This window comes from Chlorocebus sabaeus, chromosome 22 (assembly GCF_047675955.1).
Source record: "Chlorocebus sabaeus isolate Y175 chromosome 22, mChlSab1.0.hap1, whole genome shotgun sequence".
Lineage (NCBI taxonomy): Eukaryota > Metazoa > Chordata > Mammalia > Primates > Cercopithecidae > Chlorocebus > Chlorocebus sabaeus.
The window spans coordinates 39,921,196-39,941,570 of NC_132925.1; the positions used below are offsets into that span (position 1 = coordinate 39,921,196).

Genomic DNA, 20,375 nt, shown 5'->3' on the forward strand with positions numbered 1-20,375 from the left:
GACCACAGAATTATAACGAAATCTGATTGTGATGCTGCATCTTTTAATAAATGCATTGTTCAATAAAACACTTTTGAAACTGGGTTATTTTATCTTTCCTTGTCTGACTTTGTAAGCCACTTAATTGTAAAATGTGTTTCTATTCAGAGTACCTCTTAATATTTTATTCTTTATGCCAAGTCATGCTCCCATTGCAAACAAAACAGGCAGCAAAATCTTTAACAGAGTGAAAGATATATAAGGGTTTCTAGTATAATGCTGTTTACAGGTATTCCTGTTTTAACAGGATATATAAATGCTTGATAAACCTTGTATTCTGCAAAATTATATGTAAAAATAATAGTTTGTGGGGAAAATAGGATGGGGTCATAACACTCAAAACAGTTAACTTTGTAACAAGAGTATTAATAAAATATAAAATCTTCCAACTAAAACACTACCACCCAGTAAATGTCCACTATCATTTGTACTCAGGATCAAAGTCAACTTCTACAGTCTTAAATCTCAAGACACAGGTCCTCAGGGGCATTCATCTCCAATAGATAACATTGTCAAAAAATTAAAAATCTGCTCTGGATCTGTGCTTTCTTTAACAATCAACTGAAGTTTTTAAACATAAGGCAAATGTCTTCTCCGCTTCTTCATCTACTCCTACAGCCTCATGTTGTAGGGAAGACACAAGTTCTTAAGCCATTAAGCCAGCCACTACTTGCCCTAAGGGAAGGAACTGCCAAGCTTAAAGCTTCCTTTACTAGCTGTGAGAAAGCTTGCCCCTGAATGTTTAAACTATTGATTTGCTGGGGGAAAAGTAACATATGAATCAATGACATAATTTTCTTATTACCAACTGGGTAATACCAATTAAGTATTACTTTGCATTATAGAAACATGTTATAGCTGAAAAGACTACTCCATAGTTCTCTAACCTTGAAATGCATGATTTTCCCAGTCATTTTGTTGGCAGTAGCCACCGCTGGGATTTAAATCTCTTTCCTTCCAGGATCACTGGGTGCATATTTACTGAGCACCTATTATGTCCCAGAGTCTGTTCTAAATGCTGGAGACACAGTGGTGAGCACAACAGGACAGGCAAAGTCCCTGTGTTCACAGACTTCCATTCTGGTAGGGGATACAGACAATCAAGAGGTAAATCGATAAATACAGTAATAGCAGACTATGCTTGCTATAAGGAACATAAAACAGGCTGATAGGATATGGAATGAGATGAGCGGGTGATCATGGGTAGAGATGCTATTTTAGATAGGATGATCAGGGAAAGTGTCTCTGAAGAGGTGACACTGGAGCCAAGACCTGCAAGATGAGAAGGAATTAGTCATGGGAAGATCTGAGGAGGACTTCCAGGCAGAGGGAACAGTTCAGGAACAGTAAGTACAAAAGCCTTGAGATGGGAGTCAGTGTAGTGTGCTTGAGGAACAGAATGAAAAGTGGATGAGGCAGTCTCTGGGGTATACTCTAGTTGGAGTGCCACATATCACCACCATGCTGAGGTTGACCCAACGACCAAGTCACTGCTGCTTAACAGTTCCATATCCTCCATGCCTAATATGGCAAAACAGCATCCCAAAATGCAACTGACCGATTCTCATCTGAGTGTCAAATCCACAGGCAATGGAACACAACATGCTTGGTCACCACACAGGGTAAGGCTGGAGTGGGGCTGGACGAGTTTGGCTGGTTTGAGGAAGCTATTAATTTCTGATTGTGGGCTCCATCTAGAAGTCAGCTGTGGGCTAAGGAGAGGGCTGGGGCAGGGCTTCTCATGAGGCACCCTGGGACAGCTGTGGTAGGATGAGGGTACAGTGTTGGGGTGGGAGAGAGGGGATGGGCCCTGAGGAAGGATGAAATTGCATCCAAGCCAAGGTGCTACAAGTTCCTTTAGAAAAACATCACCATTTTACTTCTTTTGCGAATCCTGGGAGCCATACTTACCTCGATGAGTCTGTGACTTTCCAGTCAGGCAGAATTATCTAGCAAATAGCCAGGTAGTAGTGCTTCACTGCTTTTGCAGAAACCCTAACTCACCCAGACTGGTTCTGCTGTGTTGTCCTCAAGTTGTGTGTTGCTTTGGAATCCTCTACATGGTCTTCATTTTAAATATAAATACCTCATCTTCTCAGAAGGATTGTACCTCCATTATAGAGAGAGACTCTTCATTCTCTTCTTTGGATACCCTTGCAGTAGTTAGCACAATACTGACCTACATCTTTCCCTTTCTCAACAGGTAGACTATTTCAGAGGGAACTTCTCATGTGGCTTAATCCTGTGGTGGGAGACCAGCTAGCCGCTTGTGCTGCCAAAATAATACTAACATTCTGGGTTTCATGATTCAGCTATGTGTGAGGAGAAACTGGGCTGCTTACCTGTTCTTCCTGCAGCGAATTGTAAAGGCAAGAAAGAAAAGTATCAGCAGAAGTCCACAGCTGAGAAAAGTCCAAACAATACCCAAGAGGACAGGAGATAATGAAGAGATGGTCTTACTGCTGTGGTGTGAAGACGTCTGAGGACAGAATAAGGAGAAGCTGTTAGGAATGAAGGATTTTCTATAGGTCAAAAACAAACTGCCATATCATCACCAATGCTGGGAAATATGTATCCTGCATGAGCAGTTCCTCCTCCCCCTCCTCCCCTTCCTCATCCTCCTTTCCTTCTACCTCCTCCTCCCCAACACCACCACCAACACATATATCTGAGCAGCCCTGGTACTCCGTGGCTGCTCACTTACAATTGTTGTCTTGCAGAGATCATGAAGGGGTCTCCGATCCAGCTCCTGGCCAGGAAAGCCGTCACACAATTCAGAGCAGTTTATTTCAGGCTCCATGTCACCACATGCCCCTGTTGGTGTGTGCTTATTCACAGTCTTGGTTACCCACTGGTAGGGATGCAGATCGTTGACTAAAACACAAGAGCAACTCAAATCTTTTCTTCAGAGGTCCCATTTTGGAGCTGGCTGCAGGCTCAGAATCCAGAGTGAACAACACATTCAGGTAGAAGCAAACGGTTATTTCACTAGGCTCCTTCATCAGACATCCTTCAACTGGTTACCCTCCAAAATCAGACATCCTTCGCGGGCTGCCAGTGCATGCCATGTGAGTCAAGAGTGGACATTTTAGTAACCATCAGGCTACGCAAAGTGATGATTCTGGTTAACCACCAGATGGCAGTCACTGCTTGAGTACCCTCACTCTGGTTCCTGAAGAAAGGAAAGCAATTAAACCTGTTAAACAAAGGCATGCGCGTGTGCACACAAACACATAAATGGTTTATTACAGAGGTTTTAAAATATCATCTATTTTAGTTATATTTTATTATACACTTTATTATATATATTATAAAGGTATCAAATATACTTAAATAAACATATTTTAGGCCATTATAATAAATAATATTTTTAAAACAAAGATAAAACATATCTAACATTTTCTGCAGTTTCTTTTCAGATCCTTTTTATGGCCCAGTACTGTAAAGACCTTAGCTTAGACTTGTGAGCCACATCTTTCTTTTTTCCATACTGGAAAACCCAGTGCCCTCCCAGGATCTTTCTATGCAGCTCATGGCTTAAGTTCTGCCTGATCCTGGATGGTGCTGGGCTCAGGTGCCCCATGCTGTCTCCTCACATGATCTGTCGGTCACTCTGGCTCTTGTTCTCTCAGTGAGGAACATTCTATGTCCAGTCAGTTGGGGTCACAGAAAGGTACCCAAGCTGCCTGCAAGAGCCTTTGTTTGTATTTAAACTGTGAGACTAACAGGAGTGAGACAGACTACTCAGACAATAGGGAAAGAAACTGGGGAGCTCTAGGAACTCCTGCAGAGTGAGTGGCTGGCCAGAGGATGGTGTTATTTCTCTCAGAAGATCCTTGCAATATGAATAATGTGATCTAAAGAGAAGCTCAGCCTTGTGGAACGAAGATAGAAAGGCAAAAAGGCTCAAATTAGCACCAGTAGAAAAGATAGCCATATCCCTAATTCTTTAAAGCAATCAATCCCTTAATAGAGAAAATAGATTTGAAATTTTACCAATGGTAATCTAAAAGAGGCTGCCACTTCTGCTTTGTGTTTTTTAAACAGCTTAGCACAGTTTTCTTTCATTGTGAAGGAAAATTGGAAAGGCAAAAATATCAGTTACTATTATTTCAATTGCCACTGAACACAGGGCCCACGTTTAAGCCAGAACAACAGTGACAGGTGGAGAATGCCATCTTTTGAGTCTGTGTGCTTATGCACAAACAATATAGCACCAGGTGCTGGCCATTCATTGGCCTCTCATATGTTCCTGAATTATTTACCAGGTTTATTACAATGAAATCCCAAGAGAACTAAAAGCCACTATCTCCCATCAAGGCATTTAAATTCTTGCATAGTCTGGTCAGATTATTTAATGCAAAATTAAGAAGCAAATATAAAAACCTATTTGCATTCTAATTTAGTTGAGATTTTAATTGCTAGAAAGATATTTTTTCTTTTTTTTTTTTTTTTTAAAGTTAGACATTTTCCTATTGTGCCTTCTAGCATAGAGCCATACTGCAAACCACAGGGAGGGCTATTACGACATGATGGATTAGAAGAAAATGTATTTTTCCTATATTGCCCTTTTAATCATAGTGGCAACTAAGTACATTTATGTTTGAATCATTATTCATTCAATGTTTATATATTATTATATCATTTGGAAGAAGTGTGTATGTGTATGTATGGGTGTATATATATATAAAACCTCATTTTATCCTCACTATAGTGTTTTGTGACATAAACACCATTCCTCATTTTCAAATAAGTAAACTGAAAAACAGATAAGAGGAAAACCCTGCTCCAAATCTGCAGAAGCAAGAATCCCAGGAGTTTACATTCCAAGGTCAATGTCATCCCAGTATACACTCCACATGGTACAGACACTCTGGACTAACCTCTTCCAAGAAGACACCAATGGGCCTCTTGGGTTTCTTCAGCTCCAGTTCCCAGAGCTGCACTTCTGTGGGCTCCCTAGAGCACGGCATGCCGCAGTGCCTCTTTACTAGTAGTTCTCAATTATGCAATTTTGCACCTTTAGGGGACATCTGGCAATTCTGGAGACACTCATGGTTGTCAAAATTAAGAGAAGGGTGCTATTCACATCTAGTAGGTAGATGCCACGGATGCTGCTAAACATACTATAATTCACAGGATGGTCCGAACAACAAAGAATTATCTGGCCTCAAATGTCAATAGTGCTAAGGTTGAGAAACCCTGGTCAACACTGTACACCCCAGGTGGGCTGACAATCTTAAACTTCAATTATCTTTGAGGGATTCTATGAATATGATGGGGTTGTCCATCTGAGCCTAAAGTCCTGGGGGATGCAACTCTGACTTGGGATAAATTTCTCAGCACATTCTAGAGGTACCCTTGGATAAGCTAAACTCACTGACGTGGAACTCCGAATGCTAGACCCCTCTTTAGTCCATGGATATCCAGTGTAGAAACTTTATATACTGTGATATTGGGCTCCTACATGGGACAGGCATTAAACTGCAAACTTGGCACACATTCACAGAGATTCACACAAGAGGAGCTGATGAAACAATGAAGGGCTCAATCATTGAAAGGAAAGAGTTGAATGGTTTCAAAAAGTGTTTAGTGATTGGGAAAGTGGGTGAGGAGTTATCAGAGAGGGTAATGGTAAGACATCTGACCACAACATATATACAGAATTGAAGGCACAAAGGGAAGGGTCTTGCAAGCCCCTCCAAAAGCTACCTTCCCCCTGTACACTCACACCAAAGTCTCTAGGGAGAAACTGTTTATGTCACAGACAGTAGTAGACCCAAGGCCATGCGTGGTAGTGTTTGCAATTTATTTGACAGAGATTACAGAATCCTTCCCAGTGATTAGGATCAGGAAAACAGACACTATTCCCAAGTGCAAGATGGTCATTTGCAAGTTCACCCCTCTGTATAGGCCCGTATCTTTCTCACAAAATCTCTATTCTTCTATACACTATTTACGACCATTTAAAAACAGTCATACAAATACTGTCTTTTAACAAGTTGTTTTGGTTGTTTTGCAATTGGTAGAACTTCTGCTTCTGTCTGTGAAGAATTAACTGCTGTGCAAATTGCTTTTTTCTGTGAACAAGTTGAACACCAGACAAAACACATAAAACAACTATTTTCAGACATTGTACAACAGATGCCACAAAACCGGGATTCCTAAGAGATACTGCCGAAGGTCGTTTCCAGGTCACAGCACATGGAGGGAAAACCAATCAGAACCTAGAATTCTACCTGAGGTAAGCGGAATGGATTGGAATTTGAGGATGTTGAGGTGGTTAGAATTTGTGGGGCAGAGTAATGAAGAAGAGTGGGGAGAGCACTTTGGAAATCTGCAGAGGATCCCCCCGAGTCTTTTTCTGAGTACTGATTTGAATATGAGCAGGAAGAAACTACTTGAAGTTGAAGAAAAAAACATTGATAGGCAATAGCTGAGTAATTCCTGGAGCTCACACAGGGCTGAGACTACCCTGTGTTTCCATCAGCCAGAGTGGAGAGACCCCATAACATGCAGGACATTGGATAGAATCCTCAGAAAAGCCACATCTTAGTAGTAAAAATAAATTAACCCTAAACTAGATGTTACTCTGGATATACCCTAAAGGAAAGTCTCAAATGGATCAAAGTGATCTGTAAAAACTCAATTGCATTCCAGAACACAACTCAATGCTCTTAAAAGGAATATAACAAGATCCAGTGTTCAACAATGTAAAATTCAAAATAATCACCAGGCATTCAAAGAAATGAAAAAATACGATCTATAACCATAAAGTTTTAAAAAATAGATAAATAATATCAGGGAAATAACAGAAATAATACAACTGTCACACAAGAACCTTAAAACAACTATTATAAATATCCTCTAGGATATAAAGCAAAATATGAACAAAATGAGGAGAGAATTGAAAGATAATCCAAATGGAACTTCTAGAGATAACAATAATATCTGAAATCAAAATATAACAGATCAGACACTGCAAAAAGAAACACTGGTTAACTTAAAAACATAGCAATAGAAATTATCCAAAAATCTGACCTCATTTAAAATTGCTTCACACTCCCTCTGGCTTTTGTAAATGTTCTTTCTCTGATCTGCCTTTTCCTCCATTGTCCTCAACAGCTTGTATTTTTATGTATTTATTTTTTTGAGACAGAGTCTCACTCTGTTCCCCAGTCTGGAGTGCAGTGGTGGGATCTCAGCTCACTGCAACCTCTGCCTCCCAGCTTCAAGTGATTCCCCTGCCTCAGCCTCCCTAGTAGCTGGAATTACAGGCACCTGCCACCATACCCAGCTAATTTTTGTATTTTTAGTAGAGACCAGGTTTCACCATGTTGGCCAGGTTGGTCTCAAACTCCTGATCTCAAGTGATTCGCCTGCCTTGGCCTCCCAAAGTGCTGGGATTACACGTATGAGCCACCATGCCCAGCCTGTCCTCAACACTTTTTAATGTGTTATTTATTTATGCATTGGTGTCCACTGATTATTGTTTGACTTCCCCCATTAGAACACAAATTCTATGAAAGTAAGGATCTTAATTTTGTATACCAGTGTATTTCCAGGTGCATAAAGAGAAAAATGATTGATAAGAATGATATATGGCAGAGAATCAAGATGGCAAAATAGAAGTCTCCACTGATCATTCCTTCCGCAAGGACACCAAGTTAACAGCTATCTACACAGAAAAAAAACACCTTCGTAAGAACCAGAAATCAGAGCAGAAAGGAAAACTGGACCAAACTCAGCTGACATGTACAAATGGAGGGAGGATTTAAAACAGCACTAGCCAGAGAGGAATCATCAATCCCAGTGGTCTAAACTTGAGTGCCTGCAAATCTCACCAGGAAGGGCCACAGTGTTCTTTGTTTCCAAGTAAACTTTAAAAGCAGTCTAGGCCATAAGGACTACAACTCTTAGGTGAGTCCTACTGCTGAACTAGGCCCAGAGACAGCAGATTGGGAGTGCATGCAACCTACTGAGACACCAGCTGGGGCAGTCAAGAGAGTACTGGCATCACCCCTCCCCTTACCCCAGGCTACACAGCTTACAGCTCCAAAAGAGACCCCTTCCTTCCACTTGAGAATAGGAGAGGGAGAAGTAGGGGAGAACTCTGTCTTGCATCTAGGATACCAGCTCAGCCACAGCAGGATAGGGCACTGGTCAGAGTCATGAGGCCCCCATTCTAGGCCCTAGCAACCAGGTGACATATCTAGACACACCCTGGGCCAGAGGGAACCCACTGCATTGAAGGAAAGGACTCAGCCCTGCCAGCATTTATCACCTGCTAAGTGAAGAGCCCTTGGGCCCTGAATAACCAGCAGCAATAACCAGGGACTATGTTGAGGGCCTTGGGTGAGCTTCTGAGACTTGCTGGCTTCAGGTGGGACTCAGTACATTACCAGCTATGGTGGCTGCAGGACAAAACTCCTTCTGCTTGACAAAAGCAGAAGGAAATGTCAAAGGGACTTTGTCTTGCACTTTAGGTACCAGCACAGATACAGGAGATTAGAATACCAAGAGGGCTCTTGGAGCCCCTGATTATAAGACTTGACCTTTGGGCAGCATTTCTGGACCTTCCCTGGGCCAGAGGGGAGCCCACTGTCCTGAAGGGTGAGTCTCAGGCTAGGTAGCATTCAGGACAAGCTGATTTAAGGGACCTTGGGCCTTAAGGGAACATCAGCAGTAGTCTGGCAGTCCTCCTCATGGCCTGGGTTGGCAGTGGCTACAGGATGAGGTTCCTCTGCCTTTGGAAAGGGGAGGGAAAAGTGGGAAGGACTGTGTCTTGTGGTCTGAGGGCCAGCTCAGCCACAATATGACAGAACACCAGGTAGACTTCTAAGGTTTTGGACTCTAGTCCTTGACTCCTGGGCCTACCTGGGGCATGGAAGAAGGACAAAGCCTTTACTCTAAAATCTGGAACACAAAAAGGATGCCCACTGCCACCACTGTTATTCAACATACTACTGGAAGTCCTAGCTAGAGCAATTGGATAAGATAAAGATATGAAAAGCATCCAAATTGGAAAGGAATAACTCAAATTATCATTGTTTGCAGACAATATGATCTTATATTTGGAAAACCTAAAGACTCTACAAGAAAACAATTAGAACTGATAAATTCAATAAAACTGCATGGTACAAAATCAACATACATTTACTCAAATAAATATGAATCATTCTATTATAAAGACACATGCACATGTATGTTCATTGCAGCACTAGTCACAATAACAAAGACATAGAATCAAACTAAATGCCCATCAATGGTAGACTGGATAAAGATAAAAAAATAAAGTTCTTGTGACACAAAAGAACTTTACAATGCAATCAGAAGTATCCATAGGATAAACCAAGCAGTGGAAAGAATCTCAGAGCTTGGACACTATTTTTCTGCATATAGACAGGCAGACAAGAATACGGAAAAAAAGAAAAAGAAAAGGAATGAACAAAACCTCAGATAAATAAGAGATTATATAAAGAGACCAAACCTATTACCTGACTGGGGTACCTGAAAGAGAGGGCAGAATGGAACCAAGTTGGAAAACATACATCAGGATAGCATCCAGGAGAACTTCTCCAACCTAGCAAGGTAGGCCAAAATTCAAATTCAGGAAATGCAGAGAACCCCAGTAAGATACTCCACAAGAAGATCCCTCCAAGACACATAATCGTCAGATTCTCCAAGGTGAAAATGAAAAAAAAAAAAAAAAGCTAAAGGTAGCCAATGAGAAAGTCCAGGTCACCTATAAAGAGAAGCCCAATAGAAAACAGTGGACCCCTCAGCAGAAACCCTACAAGCCAGAAGAGACTGGAAACCAATATTCAACATTCTTAAAGAAAACTATTTCCAATCCAGAATTTCATATCTGGCCAAACCAAGCTTCATAAGCAAAGGAGAAATAAGATCCTTTTCAGATAAGCAAATGCTGAGGGAATTTGTCACAACCAGGCTGCCCTGCAAGCACTCCTGAAGGAAGCACTAAATATGGAAAGGAAAAACTGTTACAAGTTAATAGAAGAACATACTAAAGTACACAGACCAGTGACACTATGAAGGAACCACAAAAACAAGTCAGCAAAATAACCAGCTAGCATCATGATGACAGGATCAAATTTATACATAACAATACTAACCTTAAATATAAATGGGCTAAATGCCCCCAATTAAAAGGCACAGAATGGCAAGCTGGATAAACAGCCAAGGCCCATCAGTATGCTGTCTTCAAGAGACCCATCTCAAGTGCAAAGACACACATAGGCTCAAAATAAGGGAATGGGGAAAAATTTACGAAGCAAATGGAAAACACAAGAAAGCAAGGCTTGCAGTCCTAGTTTCTGACAAAACAGACTTTAAACCAACAAAGATTAAAAAAAAAAAAGACAAAGAAGGGCATTCCATAATGGTAAAGGGTTCAATTCAACAAGCAGAGCTAACTATCCTAAATATATATGCACCCAATACAGGAGCACCCAGATTCATAAAGCAAGTTCTTAGAGACCTACAAAGAGACTTAGACTCCCATAGAATAATAGTGAAATACTTTGACACTCCACTGAAAATATTAGACAAATCATTCAGACAGAAAATTAACAAAGATATTCAGGACCTGAACTAAGCTCTGGATCAAGAAGACCTGATAGATATCTACAGAACTCTCCACCCCAAAAACAACAGAATATACATTCTTCTCATCACCACATGGCACTTTCTCAGCAAAAGCAAAAGAATTGAAATCATAACAGTCTTTCTGACCACAGCACAATCAAATTAGAACTCAAGATTAAGAAATTCACTCAAAACCACACAACTACATGGAAACTGAACAATCTGCTCCCGAATGACTCCTGGGTAAATAACAAAATTAAGGCAGAAATCAAGAAGCTCCTTGAAACAAATGACAACAAAGAGACAACATACCAGAATCTCTGGGGTACAGCTGAAGCAGTGTTAAGAGGAAAATCTACAGCACTAAATGCCCACATCAAAAAGCTAGAAAGATCTCAAGTTAACAACCTAATATCACAACTAAAAGAATGACAGAACCAAGAGCAAACACATTTCAAAGTTAGAAGAAGACAAGAAATAACCAAAATCAGATCAGAGCTGAAATGAAGATATAGACACAAAAAACCTTTCAAAAAAATCAATGAATCCAGGAGCTGTTTTTCTTAAAAAAAAAAAAAAAAATTAATAAGATAGGCAACTAATTAGACTAATAAAGAACAAAAGAGAGAAGAATCAAACAGACACAATCAGAAATGTTAAGTAAGATATCATCACTGACCCCACAGAAATACAAACAACTATCAGAGAATACTATAAACACCTGTATGCTAGAGAATCTAGGAGAAATGGATGAATTCCTGGATACATACACCTTCTCAAGACTGAAGCAGGAAGAAATTGAATCCCTGAATATATCAATAACAAGTTCTGAAATTGAGGCAGTAACAAATAGTCTACCAACCAAAAAAAGCCCAGGATCAGACAGATTCACAGCAGTACAAAGAAAAGCTGGTACCGTTTCTACTGAAACTTTCCCAAAAAATTGAAAAGGAAGGACTTCTCCCTAACTCATTCTTGAGGCCACTATCATCCTCATAACAAACCTGGCAGAGATACAACAACAAAAAAAGAAAACTTCAGGCCAATATCCTTGATGAATATTGAGGCAAAAATCCTCAACAAAATACTAGCAAACCAAATCCAGCAGCACATCAAAAAGACTATCCACTGCTATCAAGTTGGCTTCTTCCCTGAGATTAGAGCTTGGTTCAACATATGCAAATCAATAAATGTGATTCATCACATAAACAGAATCAAAGACAAAAACCACATGATTATCTCAATAGGCCCAGAAAAAGGTCTTTGATAAAATTAAACATCGCTTCATGTTAAAAACTCTCAATAAACTAGGTACTGAAGGAACATACTTCAAAATAATAAAAGCCATCTATGACAAACCCACAGCCAGTATCATATTGAATGGGCAAAAGCTGGAAGCATTCCCCTTGAAAACTGGCACAAGACAAGGATGCCCTCTCTCACTATTTCTATCCAACATCGTATTGGAAGTTCTGGCCAGGGCAATCAGTCAAGAGAAAAATAAATGGTATTCAAATAGGAAGAGAAGAAGTCAAATTATCTTTGTTTGCAGATGACACGATCCTATATCTAGAAAACTCCATTGTCTCAGCCCAAAAGCTTCTTAAGCTGATAAGCAACTTCAGCAAAGTCCCAGGATATAAAAATCAATGTGCAAAAATTGCTAACATTCCTATACACCAACAACAGGCAAGCAGAGAGCCAAATCATGAATGAACTCCCATTCGTAATTGCTACAAAAAGAATAAAATACCTAGGAATTGAGCTAATAAGGGAAGTGAAGGACCTCTTCAAAGAGAACTACAAACCACTGTTCAAAGAAATCAGAGAAGACACAAACAAATGGAAAAAGATTTCATTCTCATGGATAGGAAGAATCAATATTGTGAAAATGGCCATATTGCCCAAAGTAATTTATAGATTCAATGCTATTCCCATTAAACTACCATTAACATTCTTCACAGAATTAGAAGAAAACCATTTTAAAATTCACATGGAACCAAAAAAGAGCCCAAATAGCCAAGGCAATACTAAGCAAAAAGAACAAAGCTTGGGGCATCACACTACCCAACTTCAAACTACAGTACAAGGCTACAGTAACCCAAACAGCATGGTAGTTGTACAAAAGCAGACACATAAACCAATGAAACAAAATAGAGAGCTCAGAAATAAGACTGCATAACTACTGCCATCTGACTGTTGACAAGCTTGACAAAAACAAGCAATAGGGAAAGGATTTCCTATTTAATAAATGGCACTGGGGGAACTGGCTAGCCTATGCAGAAAATTGACACTGGACCCCTTCCTTACACCATATACAAAAATTAACTGAAGATGGATTAAAGACTTAAATGTAAAACCCAAAGCTATAAAAAAAAACTCTAGAAGAAAGTCTAGGCAAAACCATTCAGGACATAAGCACAGGCAAAGATTTCATGACAAAAATGCCAAAAGTGATTGCAATGAAAGCAAAAATGACAAATGGAATCTAATTAAACTTAAAAGCTTCTGCACAGCAAAAGAAACTATTATTAGAACAAACAGACAACCTAAAGAATGGGAGAAAAATTTCTGCAATCTATCTATCTGACAAACGTTTAATAACCAGAGCCTACAAGGAATTTAAACCAATTTACAAGAAAAACAAACAACACCATTAAAAAGTGGGCAAAGGACATGAACAGACACTTCTCAAAAGAAGATATACATCTGGCCAACAAACATATGAAATAAAGCTCAACGTCACTGATCATTAGAGAAATGCAAATCAAAACCACAATGAGATACCATCTCATGCCAGTCAGAATGGCTATTATTAAAAAGTCAAAAAACAACAGAAGCTGCCAATGTTGTGGAGAAAAAGGAACTATTGGTGTGAGTGTGAATTCGTTCAATCATTGTGGAAGATAGTGTGGCAATTCCTCAAAGATCCAGAAGCAGAAAATACCATTTGACCCAGCAATCCCATTACTGGGTCTATATCCAAAGGAATATAAATCATTCTGTTATAAAGATACATGCACACATATGTTCACTGCAGCACTATTCACAATAGCAAAGACATGGAATCAACCTAAATGTCCATCAATGATATACTGGATAAAGAAAATGTGGTACATATGAACCATGGAATACTATGCAGCCATAAAAAGGAACGAGATCATGTCCTTTGCAGGGACATGAATGGAGCTGGAAGCCATTATCCTCAGCAAACTAATGCAGGAACAGGAACCCAAACACTTCATGTTCTCACTTATAAGTAGGAGCTGAATGGTGAGAACATATGGACACATGCTGGGGGGAAGCAACATACATTGGAGCTTGTCGGAGGGGGTATGGTGAGGGAGGGAGAGCATCAGGAAGAATAGCTAATTCATGCTGGCCTTAATGCCTAGGTGATTTGATGATCTGTGTAGTAAACCACCATGGCACACATTTACCTATGTAACAAACTTGCACATCTTGCGCATGTACTCTTGAACTTAAAATAAAAGTTGAAGAAAAAAAAGAAAATATGGTACATATACATCATGGAATACTATGCAGCCACAAAAAGAATGAGATTATATCCTTTGCAGGAACATGGATGGAGATGGAGGCCATTATCCTCAGCAAAGTAACGCAGGAACAGAAAACCAAATACTGCATGTTCTCACTTACAAGTGGGAGCTAAACGATTAGAACACATGGACACATAGAGGGGAACAACAGACACTGGAGCCTACTGAGGGTGAAGAGTGGGAGGAGGGAGAGGATCAGAAAAAACAACTAATGGGTACTAGCTTAGTACCTGGGTGATGAAACAGTCTGTACAACAGTTTATCTATATAACAAACCTGTACATATACACCTGAACTTAAAATAAAAGTTTATAAAAAATCAGTAGCATTTCTATATGCCAACAGTGAACTATGTGAAAAAGAAATAAAAATGTAATCCCATTTACAATAGCCACATATAAAATTAAATATCTAGGAATTAACCTGACCAAAGAAGTGAAAGATCTGTATAATGAAAACTATAAAACACAGATTACAAAAATTGAAGAAGACACCAAAAATGGAAAAATATCCCATATTCATGGATTAGAAGAATCAATGTTGTTAAAATGTCCATTACTACCCAAAGCAATTTACAGATTCAATGCAATCCCTATCAAAATACCAATGACATTCTTCACAGAAATAGAAAACACAACCTAAAATTTATGTGGAACCACAAAAGACCCAGGATAGTTAAAGCTATCCTGAGTGAAAAGAACAAAACTGGAGGAATCACACATTACCTGACTTCAAATTATGCTACAGAACTATTGTAACTGAAACAGGATGGTACTGGCATAAAAACAGACTCATAGACCAATCGAACAGAGTACAGAACCCAGAAACTACAGTGAACTCATTTTTGGCAAAGGTGCCAAGAACATTCACTGGGGTAAAGAGGGTCTCTTCAATAAATGGTGCTGGGAAAACTGGATATCCACATGCATAAGAATGAAACTGGACACCCATCTCTCACCATATATAAAAACCAAAACAAAATGGATTAAAGACGTAAATCTAAGACCTCAAACTATCAAAATACTACATAAAACATTGAAGAAAGTCTCTAGGACATTGGTCTGGGCAAACATTTCTTGAGCAATACGCCACAAGCACAGGCGACCAAAGCAAAAATGGAAAAATAGGATCACATCAAGTTACAAAGCCTCTGTACATCAAAGGATACAATCAACAAAGTCAAGAGACAACTCACAGAATGAGAAAAAATATTTGCCAACTACCCATCTGAAAAAGGATTAATCACCAGAATATATAAGGAGCTCAAACAACTCTATAGGAAAAAATTTAATAATCCGATTTAAAAAATGGGCAAAAGAGCTAACAAATTTTTCCAACAAAGACAGACAAATGGCAAACAGGTATATGAATAGATGCTCAACGTCATTTATCATTAGAGAAACACAGATGAAAACTAAAATAAGATATCTTTTCGCCCCAGTTAAAATGGCTTATATCCAAACGACAGGCAATAACAAATGCTGGTAAGGATGTGGAGAAAAAGGGACCTTTGTACACTGTTGGTGGGAATATACATTAGTGCAACCATTATGGAGAACAGTTGGGAGGTTCCTCAAAAACCTAAAAATAGAGCTACCGTATGATCTGGCAATCCCATTGCTGGATATATACTCAAAAGAAAGAAAAGCATTATATTAAAGAGATGTCTGCACTCCTGTGTTTGTTGTAGCATTGTTTATTATAGCTAAGATTTGGAAGCAACCTAAATGTCCATCAACAGATGAATGAATAAAGAAAATGTGGTACATCTGCACAATGACGTACTATTCATCCATATATAAGAATTAGGTCCAGTAATTAGCAACAAGATGGATGGCACTGGAGATCATTATGTTAAGTGAAATAAGCCAGGCACAGAAAGACAAACATCACATCTTCTCATTTATTTGTGAGATCTAAAAATCAAAACAAGTAAACTCATGAACAGAATACAGAAGGATGGTTACCATAGGCTGGAAAGGGAGTGGGAGGTGGGGGGAGAAGTGGGTATGGTTAAAGTGTATAAAAAATTAGTTAGAATGAATAAGACTTACTATTTGACAGTACAACAGGGTTACTATAGTCAATAATAACTTAATTGTACATTTTAAAATGAAGAGTACAAGTAGATTGTTTTTACACATGATCTTATCCCAAAAGGCTGAGAAGCGATAAGAGTGTAAGTGGATTGTTTTTAATTCAAAGAATAAATGCTTGAGGGAATAGATACCCCATTCTCCATGATGTGCTTATTTTACATTGCATGCCTATATCAAAACATCTCATGTACCCCTAAATATATTCACCTATTTACTCACATAAATTAAAAATAAAAAAGAATGAACATGGTCTCAATGATCTATAGAATAGCAAGCTGTCTAACATACATGTAATTGCTGTTTGAGGGAGAAAAAGTGAGGAGAGAGGAGTAGAAAAAATATTTGAAAAATAATGACCAAAATTTTTCACATTTGATGAAAAGTATAAACCTACAGATCCAGGCTCAACCAATCCCAAGCAGAACAAACACTAAATAACAAAAGTAAAACAAGGCACAGAAATTGCTAAAAACCAGCAATAAAGATAAAATTTTAGAAGCAGCAGTCAGATTATGTACAGAGGAACAAGAGTAAGACTTACAACTGATTTTTCATAAAAAATAATGAAAGCCAGAAGAGAATGGAATGGCATCTCTAAAGCACTGGAAAAAAAAAATCAGCCCAGAATACAATACCCACTGAAAATGTATTTCAGAAATGGAGTTAAAATAAAGTCATTTTCAGACAAAGAAAATCTGAGAGACATGCACTATAAAAAAAAGTTAGAGTTAGTTCTTCAGGCAGAAGTAAAATGATGCCAGATACAAATTTGGATCTATACAAAGGAATGAAGAGTGCTGGAAATGATAAATGTGTGAGTAAATATAAAAAATTATTTTTGTTATTTTGTAAGGCTATGCTCATAAGCATGTACTTATTGGAAAAATACACATATACTGAATTCTTTAAACCCATATCACCTACATTCTTTCATTTTTCAAATATAGTTGCCCTAGTTCATATTCTCATTGCCAGTGGAGTTGGAGCCTGCATTACCAGAAAAAAAATAAATAATGAGAGTTCCAGGGCTACAGGGTGATGGGACGAATGTATAAGAGGATGATATATATACATTAATGGAGACCCCCACAGTTACACCTTTGCTTTCTCCCCAAAATGCTCTTGCTGCTGATATTCATTCATTTAACTTTTTTCTTTTTGAGCACCAACAATGTGAAAGGAGCTGTTCTAGGCACCTAGAATACAGTGGTAAACAAAATAAAGATCCCCACTTTTATAAAATCTGTGTTCCAATGGGGGAAGGCAAACAATAATCAGTGGACACCAATACATACATAAATTAAATAATATACTAAAAAATGCTGAGGACAGTGGTAGAAATGGTAGATCAGACAAACAGCATTTCCAAAAGCCAGAGGAGATATGAAGTGATTTTAAATGAAGGTGTCCTAAAAAATAAAAACCCTAAAAAATTAAAGGTTGATTCTACAGTGAAAATGATTGCAGTTTTCCAGATTAATATCTCTTTTGTTAATGCAGAGAACAACAGTGGTGGCACTGATGATAAAAGACTGACTCTAATGGGAGTCAACTAATGATTATGAACTAAGTGGACTAAATTTGGAGAGGATTTGCTTCTTCCCTCTTCTTCAGTAATTTCTCACATTTCTGGTAACCTTCATGATGTATTTCGAGCTCTCTGTTTGGGCCTCAATCCATCTTCCACAGAACCTTCCCATACACATCTCATTTGCTCTAATCTCACTTGATTTTCATATTTCAGTGATTCCTGAGAGTTTTCCTTTGTTGTCTTCATATGCAGTTGTGTTTAGATTATTTTTAATTCATAGAAATTATTTTTAAAATTTTTTATTATTTGTTTTTCTTTGGAGATATGGTCTCACTCTGTTGCCCAGGCTAAAGTGCAGTGGCATGATGACAGCTCACTGTAATCTTGAACTCTGGCCTGCTACTTTTTGTGTAAGAAAGGAGATAGGATACATATAGGTCATTGGCTTATTTTCAAAAGGTAATGGAGGCTGGGGACGGTGGCTCACGCCTGTAATCCCAGCACTTTGGGAAGCCAGGGCAGGTAGATCACTTGAGGTCAGGAGTTTGCGACCAGCCTGATCAACATGGTGAAACCCTTGTCTCTGCTAAAAATACAAATATTAGCTGGGAATGGTGGGTGAGTGTCTGTAGTCCCAGCTACTCAGGAGGCCGAGGCAGGAGAATTGCTTGAACCTGGAAGGTGGAGGTTACAGTGAGCCGAGATTACACCATTGCACTCCTGCCTGTGTGACAGAACGAGACTCCTGTCTCCAAAAAAAAAAAAAAAAAAAAAAAGGAACGGAAAAATAAAAGCATTATCTATAAGGGGAGTAAAATAATAAGGGGGAGGGGACAGGGAGGCAAAATAGACCACTCAATGTTCATAGATTTGACTCTGAAACCATGAAAATATTTTACATAATTTAAAAACAAAATTAAATCAAAAGAAGAAACCATCTTTAAAAATTGAAGACAACTTGAAATAAAATAATTGTATATGAAGTTGATGGCATAACCACATAGAGAAAAATTATTTTAAGTAACAGTAACTTGATTAAATACCCTAAGGACCAAAAATACTCATAAAGAAATCTTAAGCTCCATTAGGTGGGTATTTTTCCTGTTTTATAGATAGATAGAAACATACATACCTACATACACAGACATACACACATATATGTACCTATTAGGATAAAGGAAGTAATTATATTAATGTTATTGAAAACAAAGATTTCAAAGTAAGAGAAAAGGCATACACATATAAAAGAAGTTATGTGAAAACCCTTTAATCTTTAAATTAAAAATAACAATATGAACTCAGGATTTATTTTTCTTTCTAAAACACTCTTATTTCCTAATCTGTTAACTGAGTCTTGTAAGTAATGACAACCCAGTAACAATAAACACTTCAAGTGCCCAGATTGTGTTCTATAAAACCACTTTTCACTGAAAAAAAATCAAGTTTCATTAACAAAATGGTCAATTTGAATTATGGAGCAAGAAATATATGACATGAGCCTGGAACATCTCATCATACTAGGAAAAAAAAAAGTATCAAAAACTTCAGAATCATGTTGAAAGGACACAAGTCAACGGGCTCCTACTGACCCACAATAGGATAATTTGAGCATCAAGAAGAAAAATTACTGCAATACACTGAAACATATACAGCACAAAGTAAGGACTCAATGAATGCTTAATGAATAAATGAATTTATCATCATGGGTATTAACAGGATATCGTTGAGTGTGTGGTCCACAACACTGACTTAGTGGCTCCTTCATGAGGACCCATAGTACAAATTTCTCTTCTTCTCGAACACAGAGAAATACAAATACATTTTTATGTCATGGAATAAATACTATTATGTTTATCTTTTTGGGGCCACTGGAAAACTCGGAATCAAATTTGTGGCCCATTTATAGCAACTATGCAGTTTAAGGTATCTGTGGCTCATTTTAGTATACTACGACTATTCTTCTTTTTCCTGATTTCCTTATCTCTGCATCTTTCATTTCACTACATGTTTTAAGCAGGAGAAGGGACAATTGGAATAATAGGGATGTTTCTACCCAATATGAGCAAATAGATACATTACTTGAAGTATTTCAGCCTCAGGTTATCCACTAAGAGAAATAAAAGAGACCTGCATGCAAATTCATGCAAAAATGCATATATTCAAACCAACAACAAGGATAGCATTGTATGAGATGTTCACTACAATTCCTTCTGACTCTCCTTTTACTACCTGAGTGTAGGTAGCAGATCCGTGAATAATTATAAATAGCAGGAAGTGTAAAATGCATTTTCAATTGTCTTTGAATGCATTGTGCTGTTCTGGTAGCAGATTTACAAACATTTTGAATATGGGTCACATATACTAATAGTAAAATTCACTTCTATTCTCTGAGCATACACTGCTCCTTGTGGAGGCACCAGGCAGACGTAGGCAGAGTCTGTGTCTATATCCTTCTGCCACAAACATCCTCAACACAGAAGATAGTTCACAGATGCAAATACTTTCTTTTTTTTTTTTTTTTTTGAGATGGAGTTTCAC

General features: G+C 38.3%; 1 protein-coding gene across 1 annotated transcript in view; it reads right to left on the bottom strand.

The window, feature by feature from the left end:
- The window catches only part of GPR156 (G protein-coupled receptor 156), a 133,134-nt gene that overhangs the window by 88,872 nt on the left and 23,887 nt on the right, over window positions 1-20,375 (bottom strand). Inside the window, exons 2-3 of the mRNA XM_007985679.3 lie at window positions 2,744-3,211; window positions 2,382-2,518 (exon numbers count right to left, since the gene is read on the bottom strand). Coding sequence (XP_007983870.3) covers window positions 2,382-2,518; window positions 2,744-2,839 — 233 coding nt within the window. The 5' untranslated portion in view covers window positions 2,840-3,211. The remainder of the gene's footprint in view (window positions 1-2,381; window positions 2,519-2,743; window positions 3,212-20,375) is intronic.